The 20731-nt window shown below is 40.1% G+C and overlaps 1 protein-coding gene across 4 annotated transcripts in view; it reads right to left on the minus strand.

Moving 5' to 3' along the window:
* LOC135090826 (serine/threonine-protein phosphatase 6 regulatory ankyrin repeat subunit C-like) overlaps positions 1-20731 on the minus strand; it is a 203516-nt gene that overhangs the window by 26699 nt on the left and 156086 nt on the right. For all 4 annotated transcript variants that reach the window (XM_063987912.1, XM_063987910.1, XM_063987911.1 and 1 more), the window contains one exon: positions 13000-13308. In XM_063987912.1, the coding sequence (XP_063843982.1) occupies positions 13000-13308 (309 nt within the window). The remainder of the gene's footprint in view (positions 1-12999; positions 13309-20731) is intronic.

Here is a 20731-nt window from a genome sequence, read left to right on the forward strand (position 1 = left end):
TTAGTGATATAGTTAAAGGGTGTAGGTAAAGGAGGAAACGAAGAATCATCCACATCGGAATTTTCATAGAATATCTAAAAAAAGTACAGATAAGCCAGCAGTGGTGTCATTTGCATGAAACAGGAAAAAAAAAAAACTATTAAAATTAAGACTCTTTCAAATATTCATTGCTAGGTGCCTAAAATCACAGAAAGAGGCACATCAAATGAGAATAGTGAAAGGGTCTTCGGACAGATTTGGTATGATTTCGGAGGGGATGAAAAAAGAAAAGAAAATAAATAAATAAAAAAAAAACATGAATTCCAGTAGTTGGAAGATGGAGTTATCTTCATAGCCCGCCTGGACAGCAGAAGACGAGTTGAACCAAGGTTCATGAGCGTTGAAATTTAAGGAAAGCAGTTCCATGCCAAAGACAAATGTGTATCTCTGTTGTGTCCAAAGGGATGCGTCTCAGATACGATAACAATAGTCACTCAAGGGAAAATCAGAATAGAGCATATTACCTCTTCAGGTCTTCTCACTTAGCAAAGGCATAATGCCAGAAGCATCTCCGCTTCCATGGATTCAGAAGCATCAGTGGAGCGATAGGACAGGGTACAGAAGTACTGTGGGATTGTGATCCATGTGGCACAAAAGAGAGAACTGTTTGTTAGATTAAGTTGAAGATTAGAAGTTATGAAATGACATGAATGTTGTATACTTCTCCAAGGCACCCTACGCAGAATGCTGCATCAGTTGCACTATGTCATATTATAGCAAATTTGAAATATTGATCAACAATTAAATCTACGAAATTAAATTTCAGATATGACTATGAAGATTTCAGTAACAGGAAAGTAGATAAGACTAATCCACTAATCCACTTGGAAAGTCTGATATTCGAATTATACCACATAGATAGATAAATTGTGAGATTCGCACAAAAAAATAATCTTAGGAAGAGAATACCACTGCAGTTTCAGCCACATTGTGGAAAATTCAGAAATTTAAAGACCGTCGGCACGAGAGCAATGGAAATTGTTATGTATATACGTTCACATTAGCTTTCGTTTAAAAATGAAGATAGAAGTAGTATGAGGGAACAGAAAAAAAAATTGTCAGTAACATTAGACACTGTGTGTGTATGTGTGTGTGTGTGGGTGTGTGTGTGTGTGTGAATGTAAGTGTGTGTAGATTTATGTATTTAATTATCTATTCGTTTATTCATCTTTGTTGGTTTGTCTATTCCACACACTGATCATTGAAAAGAGCTCGCGGTGTAGTGCAACCTGTTCGCTGAATTAAATAAGTTAGGATGACATTTTGTTTTCTTTGGAACACACAGTCCTAATGCTGCATTTCTTTGATTATGTCATTTCATAATCTTTGTTGATGGACCAGTGACTTATATAAGAACATAAAAAATAACGGAAGCTGCAAGAATCCATCAGGCCTACGCGTGACAGACCCTTTATGAAACATACCACATATTATATATATATATATATATATATATATATATATATATATATATATATATATATATATATATATATATATATATATATATATAATTATGGATGGGATGATAGGTAAAAATATATGATAACTTTCATAAAGGGTTTGTCATGCGTAGGCCTGATTGATTCTTGCAACTCCCGTTATTTTTTATGTTCTTATATATATATATATATATATATATATATATATATATATATATATATATATATATATATATATATATATATATATATATATATATATATATATATTTCTCTTTCCTCCTATGTAGTATTTTAATCTACCAATGATTTAGGATCATTCTTCTGTGATCTTATGGTTCCATAAGGAATGTTTGCGAACTAGCTTATATGTAATCTATCGACGAAATATTTATGCAACCCATCAACATTTATTTCTCCTAATCCTCTCATCCTGGTCCCCTCCATTATCTCCACTCCATCTTCCATCCGCCTCGAGGTCACTTCACTCATCTCAGCATGACCTGACCAGCCGACCCCAAACTCACACCTAAGCATATCACTCCTCTTTCACCCTCCCATATTCATCTCTCCATTTCTCACCTCCTCTTGCCCTCATACCTCACTTTACCTTCCTCACCTTGTCTTATTTCACTCCCCTCTGTCCTGGATCTTACCTGCCCATCTCTCTCCGTCCGTTGCCGGTCAACTCCAGGGAGGCAACTTCTTAATTACTCAAAATCTGCCCTCCTAAAGTCAGGTATTTTACTTATGTTTTTGCTTCTAGAAGCTTCCTACCATTTACATTTGTACCTAATTTCACAATGGTCACTGTTACGTAGTTCCAAACTCCACCTGTGTGACTGTTTCCTCCCTGTCAGTCAGAATTAAATCTAGAATACCATTCGCCCTTGTGGCTTCTAAGATTACCTGTTTAAAAAAAAAAATCCTAAATTACATTAAGAAATTCGCTTGGTTCACTGTTACCTGTTGTCGGGCTCAAGTCAATATTCTTAAAAAAAAAAATCAACCACACATACCTGATTGTTCCCGTGGTGAGCTGTTAGGTTCTTATGTAGTATTCGGTGGCCTGCACACCAATCTGAGTACTACTGATTGTGATCCTTCCTTAATATCAACCCATATCGACTCCGTTTTGCTATCCGTTTTTTTATGCTACTGTAAATACGAAATTTTAATGTGTGAAGTAAAGCGTCATTACGAAATTGTAATGTGTAAAGCGCGATGCCTCCTCCTCTCCTATTCTCCCTGCTCTTATAGAATAGTGTATAACCATCCATCTGAACCTCTGGATTCAGTACTTTTCTTGACATATTTAACCAAGTTTCTGTTAATTAAAGCAATGATATCAAAATATTCTACACATGCCATTCCTCTAACCAAGTCTATTTTATTCAAAATACTTCTACACTTGATATAATAAACACTTAAGCTATTTCTCGCCTTCGCGTAGCAAGTCATCTTTATAGTTTAACTAATTTGTCTTTCCTTTCGTCTTCACAAGCCCTTCCTCCTTCCTGACTAACGAAAACAGTGCTGGAATGCAATTACCTCCCGCTTGAGTGTTCCGGCCAAACACGAACACCCTGGCGTGATAAATGCACTCCACCCGTGGCATACAAGCCGTCCTTGCCATAAAGGCACTCCCATCTGTCGATGAATGTCCATCTATTACCCTTTCTCAAGCCTGCGATTTACTTTAATAGCTCTGGACAGCCACTCAGCACGAACTCCCCTCCTCGGCAACACACCACATATCACAGGAATCCCTCCCTTGTCCCTAATCTTATCCAACGCCTGTCTAAACTTAAACAACTCACTCCTGACCTTACCAAGGACATTCGCTCCCCCCGCTGAGAAAAACTATGGGCTTGGTCCCATCATTTTCCAAGCACGTGTCTAGCCTATCTGCTACCAGCCTTATTCCTGCCTCTGGCAAATATGTAGTGCTGAGAAATTAATTATGTATATTTCTACTTTTTTTCCTAGGCTAGGGCCCATGTAGTGTGCGGGGGTGACCAGAATCTCAGTACCATGTGACTAACCCCTCCCCTTCCCCTCCTCTCCTCAGTGTCCTTTTGTCCTTGCTTTCCCCCCCCCCCTCTCAGCGTCACTGTGTTGACCACTTCTATAACAAATTTACCCCGTGAATAAAGGTAATTTCTCCTGCTTGGCCAGGTTATAGAGGCGAATTTTTCACCTAATCCCAGAGAATGGGGAGCCCTTAATACGATAAAATTAGTTCTATAATGGTAAGGTCTTAAACCAGCTCAAACAAATCCCAGATAATTACGCCGCGCCAATGAGGTTGACGAATCTGATAAATCTTCTTTGCTTCGCCGTCTTATTACCCCTGTTGCTACGCAAGCCGGGAAGAGATACCAGACTTTGACTAATTCCCTAATTGATTTCAAAAGTCCATTGAATTAAACTTCTTAAAGTAACAACTATAAAGTAAACAGTAACTTAATTATTCATATTTTTCATCCCTGAACTCACAACCTAGTCGCCCCCCCTACTAAAAACAAAATTATAACTTAATAAATTTCCCCATTGGAAACCTTTATCCTTAGTTTCCCGCCGATTCCCTCACAAGCAAAGCCAGTCTCTCTCGGATTCTCCTCAGGTGAGCATGCAGTCTGATAGTCTCCCCCTCCATTCCTGTAATATTAAGTAAGTGTTTATTTAACAATAATTTTACTAAAGCCAGTCTCTCTCGGATTCTCCTCAGACCCTCTCGGATTCTCCTCAGATATTCCTGATGATAAACTGTTTTCTGAGTGAATAGATATTCGCATTTTTTCGTTCTGTTTTTGTTGGTTTTCTCCACGGGACTAGTGAAACCACCTGGTTCAAGATCACCGTGTGAGACTGTCCTCAGGTCTATACATACTTTTTGGGTATATATTTGTTATTTATTTATTTATTCTCTGGTCTCCCCCACAACTCAGTAGTCGCGAAAATATCTCCATCGTAGTTTTTATGTAATTGAAGAATACGCTACCATTTATTTTGTATTTCTGAATTATGTAACTGAAGAGTACGCTATCATTTATTTTGTATTTCTGAATTATGTAACTGAAGAGTACGCTACCATTTATTTTGTATTTCTGAATTGCTTTCTTTTTATTATTATTATTTCGGATTATTCCATTATTTATTAAAAATCATAAAAGTGTCAGTATTTGTATTTCTCTTAATCCAGTGATAGGATTTGTAATTATCGTCTGCCACAAGGGAACATCACACCCCTTAGAGGGCACTAAACTGGTGAGCAGCGGTGGGATTTATTTCGCGACTGACCGAAAGAGGTGGAGACTGGAAATAAGTGTAAATGTTGAAGGTGGCACTTGTAGGGCATAGCCAGATTCCCCGGCATCTAGAGGTAACAAATGTGCAAATTAGGATATTCAGAGCCCCTGGAGCAAAGGCTAGGACTTTCTTTGAGGATGATCGGTTAAATCGAGTACTCGAGTGGCAACATGACCTGACCATCTTGTGGATAGGCAGCAACGACATAGAAACATCTACCAATCCCGCTAGGATTTTCTCCGATGTTAAGAACATCATCAAAGAAATCACTGCCAAATGCCAATCACTAGTGCATGTCTGCCAAATTGAACCCAGGACCAACCCTAGGGGAATATCAGTGGAGAAATATAAGAAATTCCAAGTAGGAATCAATAATAGAGTAAAGAGAGCCCTGAAGACCCCAAACATTCATTTTAATAATATTCAATTTGTACAAGAACTGAGCGAGGATGGTGTTCACTGGGACGAGAGAGGCCAAGCTCAAGTAATCAGTAAGATCAAAAGAGTTATTGAAGGTCACAGTAGCAATAGAGAGGCAGTGGAGTAGAACACATTGTCCTGGAAGAAGAAAACCTGAGCGCATACTGTGTATCGCAGGTCACCTAACAATCACCCTGAGATATTGTGTTCTACACCCAGTACGTTAAATTTCCATGTGAGCAAAGATGACTGATAATGTTCGCCTCCCAAGGGGTGGATTAGACCCGTGGCAGGACTTAATGGATCATAACACCAGAGAGAGCCTGGGAGCAGTTAAACATGAAAGTAAAGGGAAAGACTTGAACACTTTAGAACAGGAAGTAGAGGAACTAAAGCAAATCTTAAATCAACAAAATCAGGTAATTGGGCGTTTGGCTAACATCCCTAATTTACACAGAGCACCTAGCACTCCCACCAAACCCCGAGATATCCCAATTCTTGAACTCCACCACCTACAAGGTCTTGACTCAACTACCCAATTGAAAATTTTCATTGAACTGGTGGAGCAAAGTAGCAATGAGGACACCCGCAAAGTGCAAATTGCAAAGAGTAGGGTCAGCAGCGAGCTCGCGGCTCTCATACATAACCATCAAACCTTACATCATTGTCACACCTGGAATAGTATTAAACAATTGCTTCTATCACAATTCTCCCAAGAGGTTAACTTTGACAGGGCGTGGAGAGACATAGACGCACAGACATATGATTGGGTAGAATCTCCCCAAGCATTTGCCAACAAATTCACTTGCAAATATGCCACTCTAGAGACGAGTTTTCCAGGAGAGAAACTCCCTAAATGTAAGAAAATTATCAAAAGAAAGTTGTGGCAGGGCTTAACCCAAGAAGCAAAGGCTAGACTAGAAGATTTCCTGGATGAGGATTATCCTCTTAATAAATTTATTGACAGGGTAGAACATGAGCGCCAACTGCTCGAGGCTGCCCATACTTCCCCCATTGCTAGAATTAAACCTGAACTGGAAAAATCTAATTCAAAACTCATTGGTAGCCCTGACCCAATAACTCAAAATCCCCCAGACCTAACAAATGCAACATCCAAGGAATCAAAGGAAATTTGGGAACTTAAGCAGCAGATTAAAAGTCTCACTGATCAAGTAGGAAGGTTGAGAACCTCCCCCTCTCCAACACAACCCGCTAAATATTGCTCACACTGTCGAACCCATAGTCACACGCTGAGAGAGTGCTGGAGAAAATCTGCCCGTGGATCATGTTTTGACTGTAGACAGCATGGATGCTGGAGAGGAAATAAAAACTGCCCCGGAAAACCAAATCAGAATATATGACTCACCCAGGGATTCACATCCCCCGCTATCAATCTCATAGTTAACAAGAAAATTCTTAAAGCTGTCATTGACACTGGTAGCGGCTATACTTTAATCACAGAGGCTGCGGTAGAGAAATTAGAAGGAACTATATCACAAAGGGGAGCAGTACCTATACTACAAGGGGTAACTGGTTCACCCTTACGAATCTTGGGGATGACCTTACTAGAGATAGGAGTAGGTGAAGAGACTATACACAAACAATGGTGCCCTGTAGTCCCGAATAGCTACCTTGACGCTGACGTCTTACTCGGGACAGACATACTTTCACAAGCTCCTTTTCAATGGAATGGTAAAACAAATACAGTAAAGTGGGGTAAAACCACATACCTTGTTAATCATATCAAAAGGCAGAAAGGCAAGGTGGAACGAGTTCACGAGGTACCTATTCTTCCTACCACTCCCAGTCAAACAGAACACATCCGTCTAACTCATACCATCAAACTCGATCCCTACCGAGCTCAGTTTCTTCCTATCTCGGTGAAAGAAAACCCAGGAGAAACTTTGTTAATCCAGCCTCAGCCATGTTTAACGCCTAATCATCACCCCTTGATTGTGACAGTAGATGAGAATAAAAAGGTCCCCCTCCCATTTATTAATGATACTAAGGGCCGGAAAACAATCAAACCAGGAACCCTATTAGGCACTTTTGAAAACATCTCCTCCCCGACGATCAAAGTCATCCACCAAAAGCTAGCCACTCCTTCCCTAGAAATCCACAATGATCTGTTGCCACACAATGACCAAACAAGGTGTCAGGAATCAAAGAGTAGGCCACAAAGACTCGAGGAGTTGATAAGACAACAGAAATGGAGTAACCTTACTAGAGAGCAGAAAACAATCTTAAAAAATATCATTCTCAATCACCATGATTTATTCATAGTAGACAAAAACGAACTTGGATTAATGAAAGGGCCTCCTGCTAAAATTAATATCTCTAATCCAGAACCTAGTCGTGGTCCTAGGTACCGATACCCCGAGGAAGCAAAAACCCTGATATCAAACATGTTAACAGATATGGAGAACAGAGATATCATTGAAAAATCTACATCTGCATGGCTCTCTCCTATAGTATTAGTCAATAAACCGGATGGAAGTAAAAGAATGTGCCTTGACTACCGACATGTCAACAAGCACCTAACTACTGATATTTACCCGCTTCCCCGCCTAGAAGAATTAGTTGAACAAGCAGCTGGCCATCAGTTCTATGCCACGCTAGATATGAGGGAGGCTTATTTTCAAATTCTATTGGAGGAAGGTAGCAGAGACCTCACAGCCTTCAGTGATGGGGTGACTCTCTATAGGTTTAAAAGGCTACCTTTTGGATTAAGCTGTTCTCCAGCTATCTTTACTAGACATATGGCCTCATTGTTAGCTCCTCTCGTGAAGAAGGGTTGGATGAAAAATTACTTAGACGACCTAATCATTTGGGCTTCAGACTTCACCACACTCAGCGAAAGACTCAGTGAAACTTTCGCTTTACTTAAAGAAAACGGAGTCAAGCTTAACTTATCTAAATGCGAAATGGCAAAGACTGAAGTTACGTTTCTTGGTCATAAAATTTCACAAGAAGGTAGTCAACCCGACCCAAAGAATGTAGAGGCAGTATTGGAAATGAAACCGCCCACTAAGGTCAAGGAAGTGAGACGATTTTTAGGTATGGCAGGATTTTATAGGAAACACATCAATAATTTCGCTCAAATAGCCACTCCACTTACCAACCTAACGAAAAAAGATCAACCTTTCCTTTGGACAGACAAGTGTCAGGAGGCATTCGATACCTTAAAAAGATCTCTTGCCCAGGCCCCTATACTAGCGAGAGCGCAAAGTAACCAGCCGTTCATTTTAACAACTGATGCCAGTAATACCCACGTAGGAGGCGTCTTAAGTCAAACTCAGGAGGATGGGTCCGTCAGACCTTTGGGCTATTTTTCAAAAAAATTAAACTCCACTGAGAATAGGTACTCAGCTACAGATAAAGAAGCCTTGGCAGTACTTCTCTCTTGTAGACACTTCCATCATTATTTGTGGGGAACTAGCTTCACTATATTCACAGATCATCAGCCCCTTACTAGTATATTCAAAAGAAAGACCAAATCTGCCAGGATGAGCCGCTGGATACTAGAGATGAGAGAATACCAATACAACATCCAATATGTGAAGGGAAAGTATAACTACGTGGCCGATCAGCTCTCTCGCCCAGTGAGGATCATTCAGCGATGTCCTACTCCAAACTATTTAGGCCTGACTTTAGAACAAATCAAGATTCAACAAAGGGAAGAAATTAAGTGGAGAGACATGATAGAGTATCTGGAAGGAGGGTCTATACCTACCAAAAAGTATCATAAGAGTATATTGCACCAGTTCACTATAATTGATGAGTTGCTGTACTACGCTAAGGAAAACATTGATGGCAGCATTCATTATTCATTGGTAGTTCCTCAGGTTCTGATTCCTAAAGCTTTAGAACATGCACATGAGCTTTCTGGCCACCTGGGTCAGAAAAAGACAATTAAAAAGGCCGAAGAATTGTTTTACTGGTGTAATCTCAAGTTTGACGTAACCCAGTACGTAAAGAATTGCCTTACCTGTCAAAGATTTAAAACCTCTCCAGGGTTACAGCAGCCTTATCAGGAATTACCTTCAGTAGAGAAGCCCTTAGATAGGATAGGTATAGACCTGACGGATATGATTGCAGGCAGTGGTGGCTACCGATATGTGTTGACTATCGTAGATCACTTTAGCCGATTTGTGAAGTTCTATCCACTCAAAAACAAACTATCAGAGGGAATTGTAGAGGCGCTGCAGCAGTACATTACCGACTTCGGGACTCCTCACTCCATCGTCCTGGACAACGGGGGCGAGTTCACCTCCCAGATCTTCCAACAATTCTGCCAGCAACACCTCATCACCCTCTGTTACACCACTCCCTACCACCCGCAAGGGAACGCCATCACCGAACGACTCCATCGCACGCTCAAATCCATCTTGGCTTCCATGTGCCGAGGTTACCCGCTACGGTGGCCTCGCCTACTCCCTGTGTGTCAGGCCACTATGAATGCCGCCGTCCATACCAGTATCGCCCAACAACCTTTCTTCGCGTTTTTCTCCCGGCATGCGCCCCGAGTGGTGGGTGCCAGGCTACCCGCAGTTGATGGTGACGAGCAAGACGTGGATGTGGTCCGCCGGCTGATCCGGGAAACACACGAGAAAATGACTCGGAAATACCGTAATGCGGCCAACAGGAAACGCAAGGAGCAGAAGGTAGACATTGGGGCGTTGGTGTGGGTGAAGCGAGAAACTACAGAGTCAGGAGTGTGTAAGAAACTGTGTGTTCGTTGGGACGGCCCATATAAGGTGGTGGAAGTTTTAAGAGGAGGCGGTGGTTATGTGGTGAAAGACCCTTTCTCGGGAAAGATGGTGCAAAGAGCGGCAGAAAAGATCAAACAGTTTCACAGTGAGGAAGAGTATGTAGTTGCGGCTCAAGACACAGTGTTCCAACCTGATATAGAAACTGAAGTGTTACCGCCTAGAGTGCGTAACCGTCCCAGACGCTATATTGAGGAATGTTAATGTCGCTGGAAGAACGGTATAGAAAAGAGCAGAGTGCTTGGGGTAAATGGTCTGGCTGGACTGGTTGTAATGAATCGTGGTATGACGGGTATGGGTACTATGTGAGAGGTGATGTAAGAATTTGAGAAGGAATAAGGAACCACTTTAATTCGCAGACTACTACTGCACTCGACAACCCGTTCGGGCCATTCTGTGGTGGATTACTTCAGGACGTGGCGAGCGCTTCGCGTAATCATCTATAGTATCTCGTGGTATGAGTGAATGTGTGGATGAGTAAATGACTGTCCGAGTGGAAGGAACCGAGTACTGGGGTGGCCGAATCTCGTTTCAGAGAGTGACGGAGTGACTTAAGGTTAAGTCCTCACACCACAGGAGGTCAAGAGGCTGGTTGGGGTGGAATTTCTTTTCTTTTTCCTTGAGATGAGAGAAAGAGCCGAGTTATGTCTCCAAGGGACATTGTGGTGATATGGCCCACAAGCCATTGTATGGGAGAGAATGTCAGAGTTATTTCCCGACAGAGATCACGTGCAGTTCGTCAGCCTGGCTTGGTTATGTGGTGGTGAGGGGAGTTTCTAATTACTCGGATGTGAAGGTGTTATTTTATTTTTTTTTGGTAAGGAGAAAAGAGAGAGGTGAAAAATTCTAGAACGGATGAAAGGCTCGTGTAGTGCTGAGAAATTAATTATGTATATTTCTACTTTTTTTCCTAGGCTAGGGCCCATGTAGTGTGCGGGGGTGACCAGAATCTCAGTACCATGTGACTAACCCCTCCCCTTCCCCTCCTCTCCTCAGTGTCCTTTTGTCCTTGCTTTCCCCCCCCCCCCTCTCAGCGTCACTGTGTTGACCACTTCTATAACAAATTTACCCCGTGAATAAAGGTAATTTCTCCTGCTTGGCCAGGTTATAGAGGCGAATTTTTCACCTAATCCCAGAGAATGGGGAGCCCTTAATACGATAAAATTAGTTCTATAATGGTAAGGTCTTAAACCAGCTCAAACAAATCCCAGATAATTACGCCGCGCCAATGAGGTTGACGAATCTGATAAATCTTCTTTGCTTCGCCGTCTTATTACTCCTGTTGCTACGCAAGCCGGGAAGAGATACCAGACTTTGACTAATTCCCTAATTGATTTCAAAAGTCCATTGAATTAAACTTCTTAAAGTAACAACTATAAAGTAAACAGTAACTTAATTATTCATATTTTTCATCCCTGAACTCACAACCTAGTCGCCCCCCCTACTAAAAACAAAATTATAACTTAATAAATTTCCCCATTGGAAACCTTTATCCTTAGTTTCCCGCCGATTCCCTCACAAGCAAAGCCAGTCTCTCTCGGATTCTCCTCAGGTGAGCATGCAGTCTGATAGTCTCCCCCTCCATTCCTGTAATATTAAGTAAGTGTTTATTTAACAATAATTTTACTAAAGCCAGTCTCTCTCGGATTCTCCTCAGACCCTCTCGGATTCTCCTCAGATATTCCTGATGATAAACTGTTTTCTGAGTGAATAGATATTCGCATTTTTTCGTTCTGTTTTTGTTGGTTTTCTCCACGGGACTAGTGAAACCACCTGGTTCGAGATCACCGTGTGAGACTGTCCTCAGGTCTATACATACTTTTTGGGTATATATTTGTTATTTATTTATTTATTCTCTGGTCTCCCCCACAACTCAGTAGTCGCGAAAATATCTCCATCGTAGTTTTTATGTAATTGAAGAATACGCTACCATTTATTTTGTATTTCTGAATTATGTAACTGAAGAGTACGCTATCATTTATTTTGTATTTCTGAATTATGTAACTGAAGAGTACGCTACCATTTATTTTGTATTTCTGAATTGCTTTCTTTTTATTATTATTATTTCGGATTATTCCATTATTTATTAAAAATCATAAAAGTATCAGTATTTGTATTTCTCTTAATCCAGTGATAGGATTTGTAATTATCGTCTGCCACAAGGGAACATCACACCCCTTAGAGGGCACTAAAAATACACCCTTGACCTATGTTTCCTATATCTGGCACTGAGTGCCTAACCTGACCATCACCAAGCACAAGAACTTAACATTGTGGCAGGATAACTACGTCTGCCCCTCATCCTTGTCTCCTCCCGCAACGTCCACCACCTCCTCCGTCACTCCCTCCAACACACTGAAGGGATTCTTACTCTCCACGTGGAGCCTCTCAAGGCGATGCGCCTTGGTGACCTTCATCCTCTTCGCTCCCCTGCATACAACTGACCACTGCTCCTCCATCACCTTATTAGGTAAGGTGACGGCGGGGCACGACCCTCCTTCAGGTGCTGAGATCCGCTCACAGAACTCAGCCTGCAGGTCAGAGATCCCCTCACGAAACTCAGCTTTCACCTCTGAGATCCTTCGATGGAACTCAGCCTCCACCACTGAGACCTTCGCTACGAAGGCCACGAGAACAAGAGAACTAAGACAACCAGACGACTCAGAAGCAAAAGGCGCCATCAAATAGCGTCAGGTAACTGGCTCACTAACACATGCAGATACGTCCGTTCACTAGGAACTCTGACCTGAAACTGAGGAACTCTGACATGAGACTGAGGAGCTCTGACCTGAAACAAGGAGCTTTGACCTGAGACTGTTAATACCAACATTTTTGCCACACTAAGATGAGCTCAGCATTCCGTCACCTTGCTTATATAATTATTTTAGTCATTGTTGGTCTGATACGACTAAATAGAGGGATGTCTTAGATACAGACAGATAACGAGAGAGAGAGAGAGAGAGAGAGAGAGAGAGAGAGAGAGAGAGAGAGAGAGAGAGAGAGAGAGAGAGACTTACCTCATTTAATTCATGACTTGGAATGTGAGCTTCAGCTCCAGAAATATGTTCAAGGTTCTCTTGGAGCGTCGCCGAATGGTCTTCATTGAAATTCCAAATGCCCAAATGGACAGTATGTTTTTTACATCTTTGTTTCATCATAATTTCAATAATCTGAGAATAATCTTCGGATGTGAATTTCATTTCATTGGCAGTATCGGACGGTGGATATTCTTCAGTCCTTAAGAGTGCATGTTCAATGCCCTTAACAAGGTCCTTAGTGCAGCTCTTCAAGCGAATCTGCTCCGCTCGGAGTCGATGGGTATAGGCCTGTTAGGAAAACAAAGATCAAACATGAAATATAAAGATGATCCAGTGACTATATAAATTTTCTTTACTGCATTATATGATAACTCACACCGTAAAACCGTAGTGACCAGAATTTCTACTGCAACTGTTTTATAGGTAATAGCACAAAACATATTATAAGCAAAATCAGGTCTTCAGTGAAGTGTTCGTCTTGGTCGAGACACTCTACTCGGGCGACAATGATAAGACCTGTAGCTTGAACGGTGGTTGGCAAGAAGCCTGTGTGTTATATTTCGTTAGAGAATTATCAACTGGTGATTTATATCCTGTAGAGAATGAGAACTCTTGAAGAAAGCGTGATTGTCGGCCGGATAGTACGTTTAAGAAAAAATAAATAAATAAACAAAATGAATAAGTAAATGAAAATAAACATATTGACGCTCATAACTTGTTTTCTACCATCACCATCCTTACAGCGGATGTGAATAAGGTTGATCTATTCTGCTGTGTGGTGTGTCTTATATCCCATCATGAATATACTAACAAAACCACAGTTTTACAGTGTAAAAGTTAATCTCTACCGAAAACGCGAAAAGACGGCGAATTGTAACATTATGCCAATGACAGTGCATCACACACTGATCTACACAAACAGTTTCGCCTTGGACTGTTGAAAAGATGTCGTGACTGAGATGTTACAAATTTTATCTAACTACTGGAAATAAACACTCAAATTTTATTATTATTTTTTTTTTTTAATGAATAATATCAAAACACAAAACACATACGATACGTCACTCGCAAAATAACAAGCCTTGCACAATCTTAAATACAAGATATCATTCTCAAACAATATTCAAGAATTGCTGTAATCTTCGTTAGCAAAATACATACACCGTAATTACAGTCATCAATAATTTGTTTCGTTCTTCGTACAAGAAAACATGCAAAAAGTCTGCACTACGGCGATTTACACAATTACTATTCAGTAAAGAAACACGGTATATATCAAATGCCTTGACCGTGGAACAGCGGCAATTCTTACATGTCTCACAGTATAGATAATTTAATTCACCCCATATATATATATATATATATATATATATATATATATATATATATATATATATATATATATATATATATATATATATATATATATATATATATATATATATATATATATATATATATATATATATATATATATATATATATATATATATATATGTGCATCAGAAATTTATTATAACGCCGCTATCGATTTTTAAAATCTTACCGGTACAGCATCTGAACTACTGCCCGGAAAGTCACACAGCCCCGCTCGACATTAAATCGTCAGTTGTTCACTAAGTGATGGTGCATGTGCTCGTAAGTGTGTGTCCCGCTGCGGTGAGTGGTCTCAGTGTTCCGACGCCAGCTAAATCACGCTGTTTGGTTTCTTTGAATGAAGACAATACCACGGGTCGAAAAAAAATAAAAAATAAAAATAAATAAATAAATAAATAAATAAATAAAATAAATTAATTAAATAAATAAATGTAAATAAATAAATAAATAAATAAATAAATAAATAAAATTAATGAATAATAATGATAAATAAATACTTGATTGATTCGGCCACACAGTTTATTTTGTCAGAGAAGGAAGACGCGGCCTGCATTTGAATGCCTGAGGAAGATGTACTGATGTACTCCCCACTGTGTGCAAGTATTGTTCGATTTCACGAAAATACTCAAGATTCCCTGACTTTTTACGTGAGCAGTGTTATGCCGTGAGTGTCGAGTGCCATGGCGACTGTAACGTGCGAGAAGGCCAGAAAAGGAAGATGAATAAAATGTCGCCCCGTCAGGACAGTATTTTTTATTTATTTTTTATTTTTTTTTGCGAAGTATACATGCCAAAATGGTGGCTAGATTAGGTTAAGTTACGTCTAGTTAGGTTAGGTTAGTTTTAATTAGATTAAGTTTAGTTACGAATAATTTGAATGTGTGTGGACAGGGATCCAAGGAAATTTCACACGGGACATAAACAAAATAACGGTGTTCAGCCTCTTTCATCCTCCTGATGCTGACTCATATGATGAATTCATAGAACATTTAGTCACCACTGTTGACGCGATACGATGTGCCTACAGTGACATAAGAGTGGTACTTATGGGAAACTGCAACAATTTAGATAAAGACTATTTAATTAATCACTGCATCGTAAATGACCCAACGCAATATGAAATCAGTTTTGGATCTCGTATTAACGGATGCGGAATGCTATACGAGTATGACGAGCGAACTACACGCACTAATTGGCCTGAGCCGCCACAAATGCGTTGTTGCCTGTCCCACCACAACCCACACACCACGGGTCTATGCAGTGAGAACCCTCCGTCCCAGCCTGGATTCTGCAGTTCTGTACTTCGGGCAGTGGATTAGCAGCAAGGGATGGAGGGGAATCCCTGGGACCGCCTACGTGGATGAGGCGGCGGCAACGCTGGACCGCATGCTGATGGATAAGTACCACGAAGCGCATAGGTGACAACATGCTGTGGATAACAGCGTAGATTCTCAAGCAGATGGAAGACCGGTGGAGGAAGTGGGATCACGGTAGAATGGACGAATGGAAACACTTGTACAAGGTGAAAGAAAAAAAATAGAATAGAAATAGAAATAATAAAATAGAATAGAAATAGAAAATAGAAATAGAACAACACTGTAAATTCAACCAAATTTGCAGAAAGTCTTAAAATCTGTTTTAGGCTGACAGAAAAAAAATTCAAAATACATAATTGAATACATAAATAAGATAAATAAATATACAGTAGTTAAACAATTTAGGTGAACACCATGTTATATATATATATATATATATATATATATATATATATATATATATATATATATATATATATATATATATATATATATATATATATATATATATATATATATATATATATATATGTGTGTGTGTGTGTGTGTGTGTTATATATGTTAAGCGATAAAGTTCCACTTTACAAACATTCGCACATTCTTCCCGCACATAGACATTAGTCAGTTACCAAGCTTCTTACCGCCATATGCAGCACCATCCATAGACAGACTAGATATTTATCGTGCTCTGTTGTCATTGAACCTAGAGAAGACATCACCACCTAACTCTTTCCCCAAATACCTTCTCAAAGAGTTTACTTATGAGATCAGTGAGCCATTAACGCATATATTCAATAGTTGTTTGAGGTATGGCTATTTCCCCACAATTTCGAAATGTGCCACAATTATTTCACTACCCAAAAAGTCTATTATGGTGCAACTGTCTGACCTAAGTTCATCCTCACACACTTGATAAAAAAAAAAAAAAAAAAATTGAAAGGTTTTGTGGCATAAATGATTCTTGGCATTAGAGTCAACTTGGACCCGTACCAGTACGGCAATTTGAGGGGTCACTGCACTTCCCATTATCTGGTTTACTTGCTTAATAGCATCTTGAGGGGAATGGACGCTCCCAAGAAAATAGTCTCGGTAGTATTAATTGACTTTCAAAAGGCATTCGACCGAATCGATTACACGGTTAATGTCACAGAGCTCTATTTGTTGGGATATCGGCCATCATTACATGCTTTTGTTATCACTTTTTTTTTTTTTTGTCAAACCGCAAGCATCGCGTCCGGTATGGAGAAAGTCTTTGAGATTGGGATGAAATTACATCAGGGGTCCCTCAAGGAACAAAATTGGGGCCAATCGCCTTCCTAGCACTCATAAACAGCATATACCGCAATTTCCCTTTAAATTTCAAGTATGTGGATGATATGACACTTGCTGAAATTATTGATGTTGATGATAAAATGGATGTCACTATGCAAAATACTCGAAAATCAGTGTATAACATTAAATATGTTTCCTAATCCTCTGAAGTGTGAGGTGATGTTAAGTCCACCAAAGACACCGCTAGCGTTCTCCCAACTAACCCTGAACAACGAAGCGCAGCCTTTGTCCACTGGAGTAAGTTGTTAGGGGTAATCATAAACAACAGTTTAAGCTGGAACGACCATATGAGCCATATTATTAAGGAAGGCATTAAGTGTTTCTTTATTCTATATCGTGCACGTCAATTTGATTTCAGTACACAAACATTATTTCAGTTTTATATATGGTACATTCGCACCACATATGAGTATGCTGTACCGGTTTGGCATCCAGGACTGACGCCGGTGCAGTACAATACCTTGGAATGTCTATAGAAGAAAGCGTTTAGAATTATCCTTGGTGGTTGGTAGAGTACTTACAATAATGCAATGTCAGTTTTAAATGCAAAAAGCCTGTTTGGAAAACGGAATTAATTAACGTTGAAATCTGGAAAGAATCTGATGAGCTCCACAAAAATTCGCTATTGCCGCCCTTATTACACGAGGTGTATGATAGGGACACGCGGCAGGGCTGGGCGGTGTTATAAGCTGTGCGTCGCCGCACTTCCCGCTATAAATACTCCACCATACCGTATATTGTAACCACACTCATTCACACTGCCTAATGTATCACTATGTCCAAGCATAACGTCTGTTTGTTTATTATTTATTATTTTAAGTAGACACTTTAATTTCATGTTTTTAATATTGACCTTAACCTTTCATTACACATGTATTTTGTTATTTTTAATCTTATTTATCTTTAAAAATGTTAACTGTTACGAAATAATTGTGAGCCAAGTCGTCAAGTTATATAATATGCCAGTGCACATATTTGTAACTCTCTTGGCAAATGAGCCATGAATTATTATCATTAATATTATTATTATTATTATTATTATTATTATTATTATTATTATTATTATTATTATTATTAATATTCAGGGGTTTCAGGATTCAGGATTCAGGGATTTAGGGCTTGTTCCTCCCTCTCCTCCACCCTCAGACTACTTCATGCTACCTATTAAAATTCTTCGCAATGATGTTGTCCATGTTCTCGCTGGCCTAAATCCTTGAAAGGTTTGTGAACCTGATGGGGTCCCTCCTATTGTTCTCCGAAACTGCGCTTCCGTGCTTACACCTTGCGAAGTCAAACTCTTTCAACTATGTCAACATCTTACTTTCATTCTTGCTAGACGTCTGCCTACATGCAGCCTGTTCCTAAAAAGGGTAACCGTTGTCATCCCTCAGACTACCGTCCTATTGTTTAATTTCCTGCCTATCTAAAATAAGGATTCCGTCAAGACCGCTCTAATGGTTATCTTCTGGCATTCCTTACAGAGTCTTGGTCATCCTCTTTTAGAGATTTTGGTGAAACTTTTGCTGTTGCCTTAGACATATGAAAAACTATTAATGGAGTTTGGCACAAAGCTTTGATTTCCAAACTATCCTCCTACGGCTTCTATCTTTCTGTAACTTCATATCAAGTTTCTTTTCTGACCATTCTATTGCTGCTGTGGTAGACTGTCAATGTTCTTCTCCTAAATCTATTAACAGTGGTGTTCCTGAGGGACCTGTCCTGTCACCAACTCTCTTCCTATCACTCACTGATTTTTTAAACCAAACTTTTTGTCCTATCCACTCCTACGCTGATGATGCTTCCCTGCAATTTACCACGTCTTTTGTAGATATCTAACCATTTAGGAAGTAAACAGTTCACACAGGGAAGTTACAGAACGCCTGACCTGTGATCTCTCTAAAATTTCTGATTGCTATAGTGGAAACTCAGTATTGTTCAATTCCTCAAAAACTCAATTTCTCCATCTATCAAGTTGACACAAGTTCTTCAATGACACTCATCTGCCCCCCCCCCCACCTCCTTCTACACTGAGCATCCTCGGTCTGCCCTTCACTTATAATCTAAACTAGAAACTTCCCATCTCATCTATAGCTAAAACAGCCTCTATGAAGTTAGCTGTTATGAGACGTCTCGCCAATTTTTCACACCTCCAGCTGCTAATTCTTCACAGGGGCCTTATCCGTCCATGTATTAAGTATGCTTCACTTTTCTGGAGGGGAGGGGGGTCACTCATTCCGCTCTTCTAAACAGGGTGGAATCAAAAGCTTTTTGTCTCATCATTTCCTCTCCTCTAACTGATTGTCTTCAGCCTCTTTCTCATCGCTGCAGTGTCTTGCTATTTTCTATCACTATTTTCATGATAACTGCTCGTCTGATCTTACTAACTGCATGCCTCCCCTCCTCCGTGAGGCCGTTGCACAATTCTGTCAACCTCTCTAATGCAAGAGTTAACCAGTATTCTCAGTCATTTATCCCTTTCTCTGGTAAACTCTAGAACTGCCTGCCTGCTTCTGTATTTCCATTTTCCTATGAATTTATTTATTTTTTTTTAAGACGAAGGTTTCAAGACACTTATCCTTTAATATTTCACTGCAGCTTTGGACCCTATTCAGGTACCGGCATCTCAGTGGGCCTTTTTTAATTGGATTTTTTTTTTCCCTTGGGCGGTGTCCTCCTACATGAACAACAAAAAAAAAAAAAAGATTGTGAGGTTTATTCCTCTGCTACTGAGGTTCGGCTTCATGTGTTGAACTCGATGCACCATGCCGGTGTTCGCTTGTCAGCTGGTAGATTCCACTCATCGCCAATCCCTGTCTTATTGGTGGATATTGGTATCCTTCCGCTGTCCCCAGTCTCCAGTCTATATTAATGAGGTGCTGTTATCGTCTTCAACTTCTTTCCGACTCTGTTCCTTGTGTGACCGTCTCCCATGATTCACATTCCCGTTTGTCTAAACCTTTTGGTGTTAAGGTTGTATGTACAATGGCGGTATTAAATGTAACCTCCGTTTCTGCAAGTCCTTGTAGATAGAGTTGGTTACTGGCAATTCTCAGATGTTTCTGTCTGTGGCTCTGCTATCCCTCACGAGAACTTATTATCGGATTATGAGTCCTGCACATTATTCTTGGAACACTATTCTACATATTCTGACTCTATCCGTGTATTTACGGACGGTTCAAAATCCGAAGATGGAGTCGGATTTCCTTAATTTTGTCGAGGTGGTAGCCTCCCTGCTGTTGCCTCTGTTCTTTTATGGCAGAACTATCTGCCATATTTTAGATTTCTTTCCGTTTCTTTACGCTATTCAACATTCTTTCCGCTATTCAACATTTTAGCCCCTCTTCCCTTTACCCACTTCTTTTATCGATTCTTAAGTGGTTATACCTTCTATAGCGTAGAGGCTATTACGTAGCATTTTGCTGGGTACCTGCAGATGTTGGAGGTCAGGGGAAATGAGAAGTCCGATAGGCTGGCTAAAGAGGTGGTAACCAGGGTTGCTCCTTCCATCCCCATTCCCTTTCATGATATAAATTATACTCTAGTATTATGGTGGCAGTTCTTGGCAGATGGCAAGGAATGTAGATGGATTTGGTTGCTGCCACTAAGGTGGGTGAGATGACTTCTGTAATTTTACGCCCATGGACGTATGTCCATGTGCAATTGCGCCTGTCAGAGACTACACTGCC

The sequence above is a fragment of the Scylla paramamosain genome, chromosome 36 (assembly GCF_035594125.1).
Source record: "Scylla paramamosain isolate STU-SP2022 chromosome 36, ASM3559412v1, whole genome shotgun sequence".
In the NCBI taxonomy this organism is placed as follows: Eukaryota; Metazoa; Arthropoda; class Malacostraca; order Decapoda; family Portunidae; genus Scylla; species Scylla paramamosain.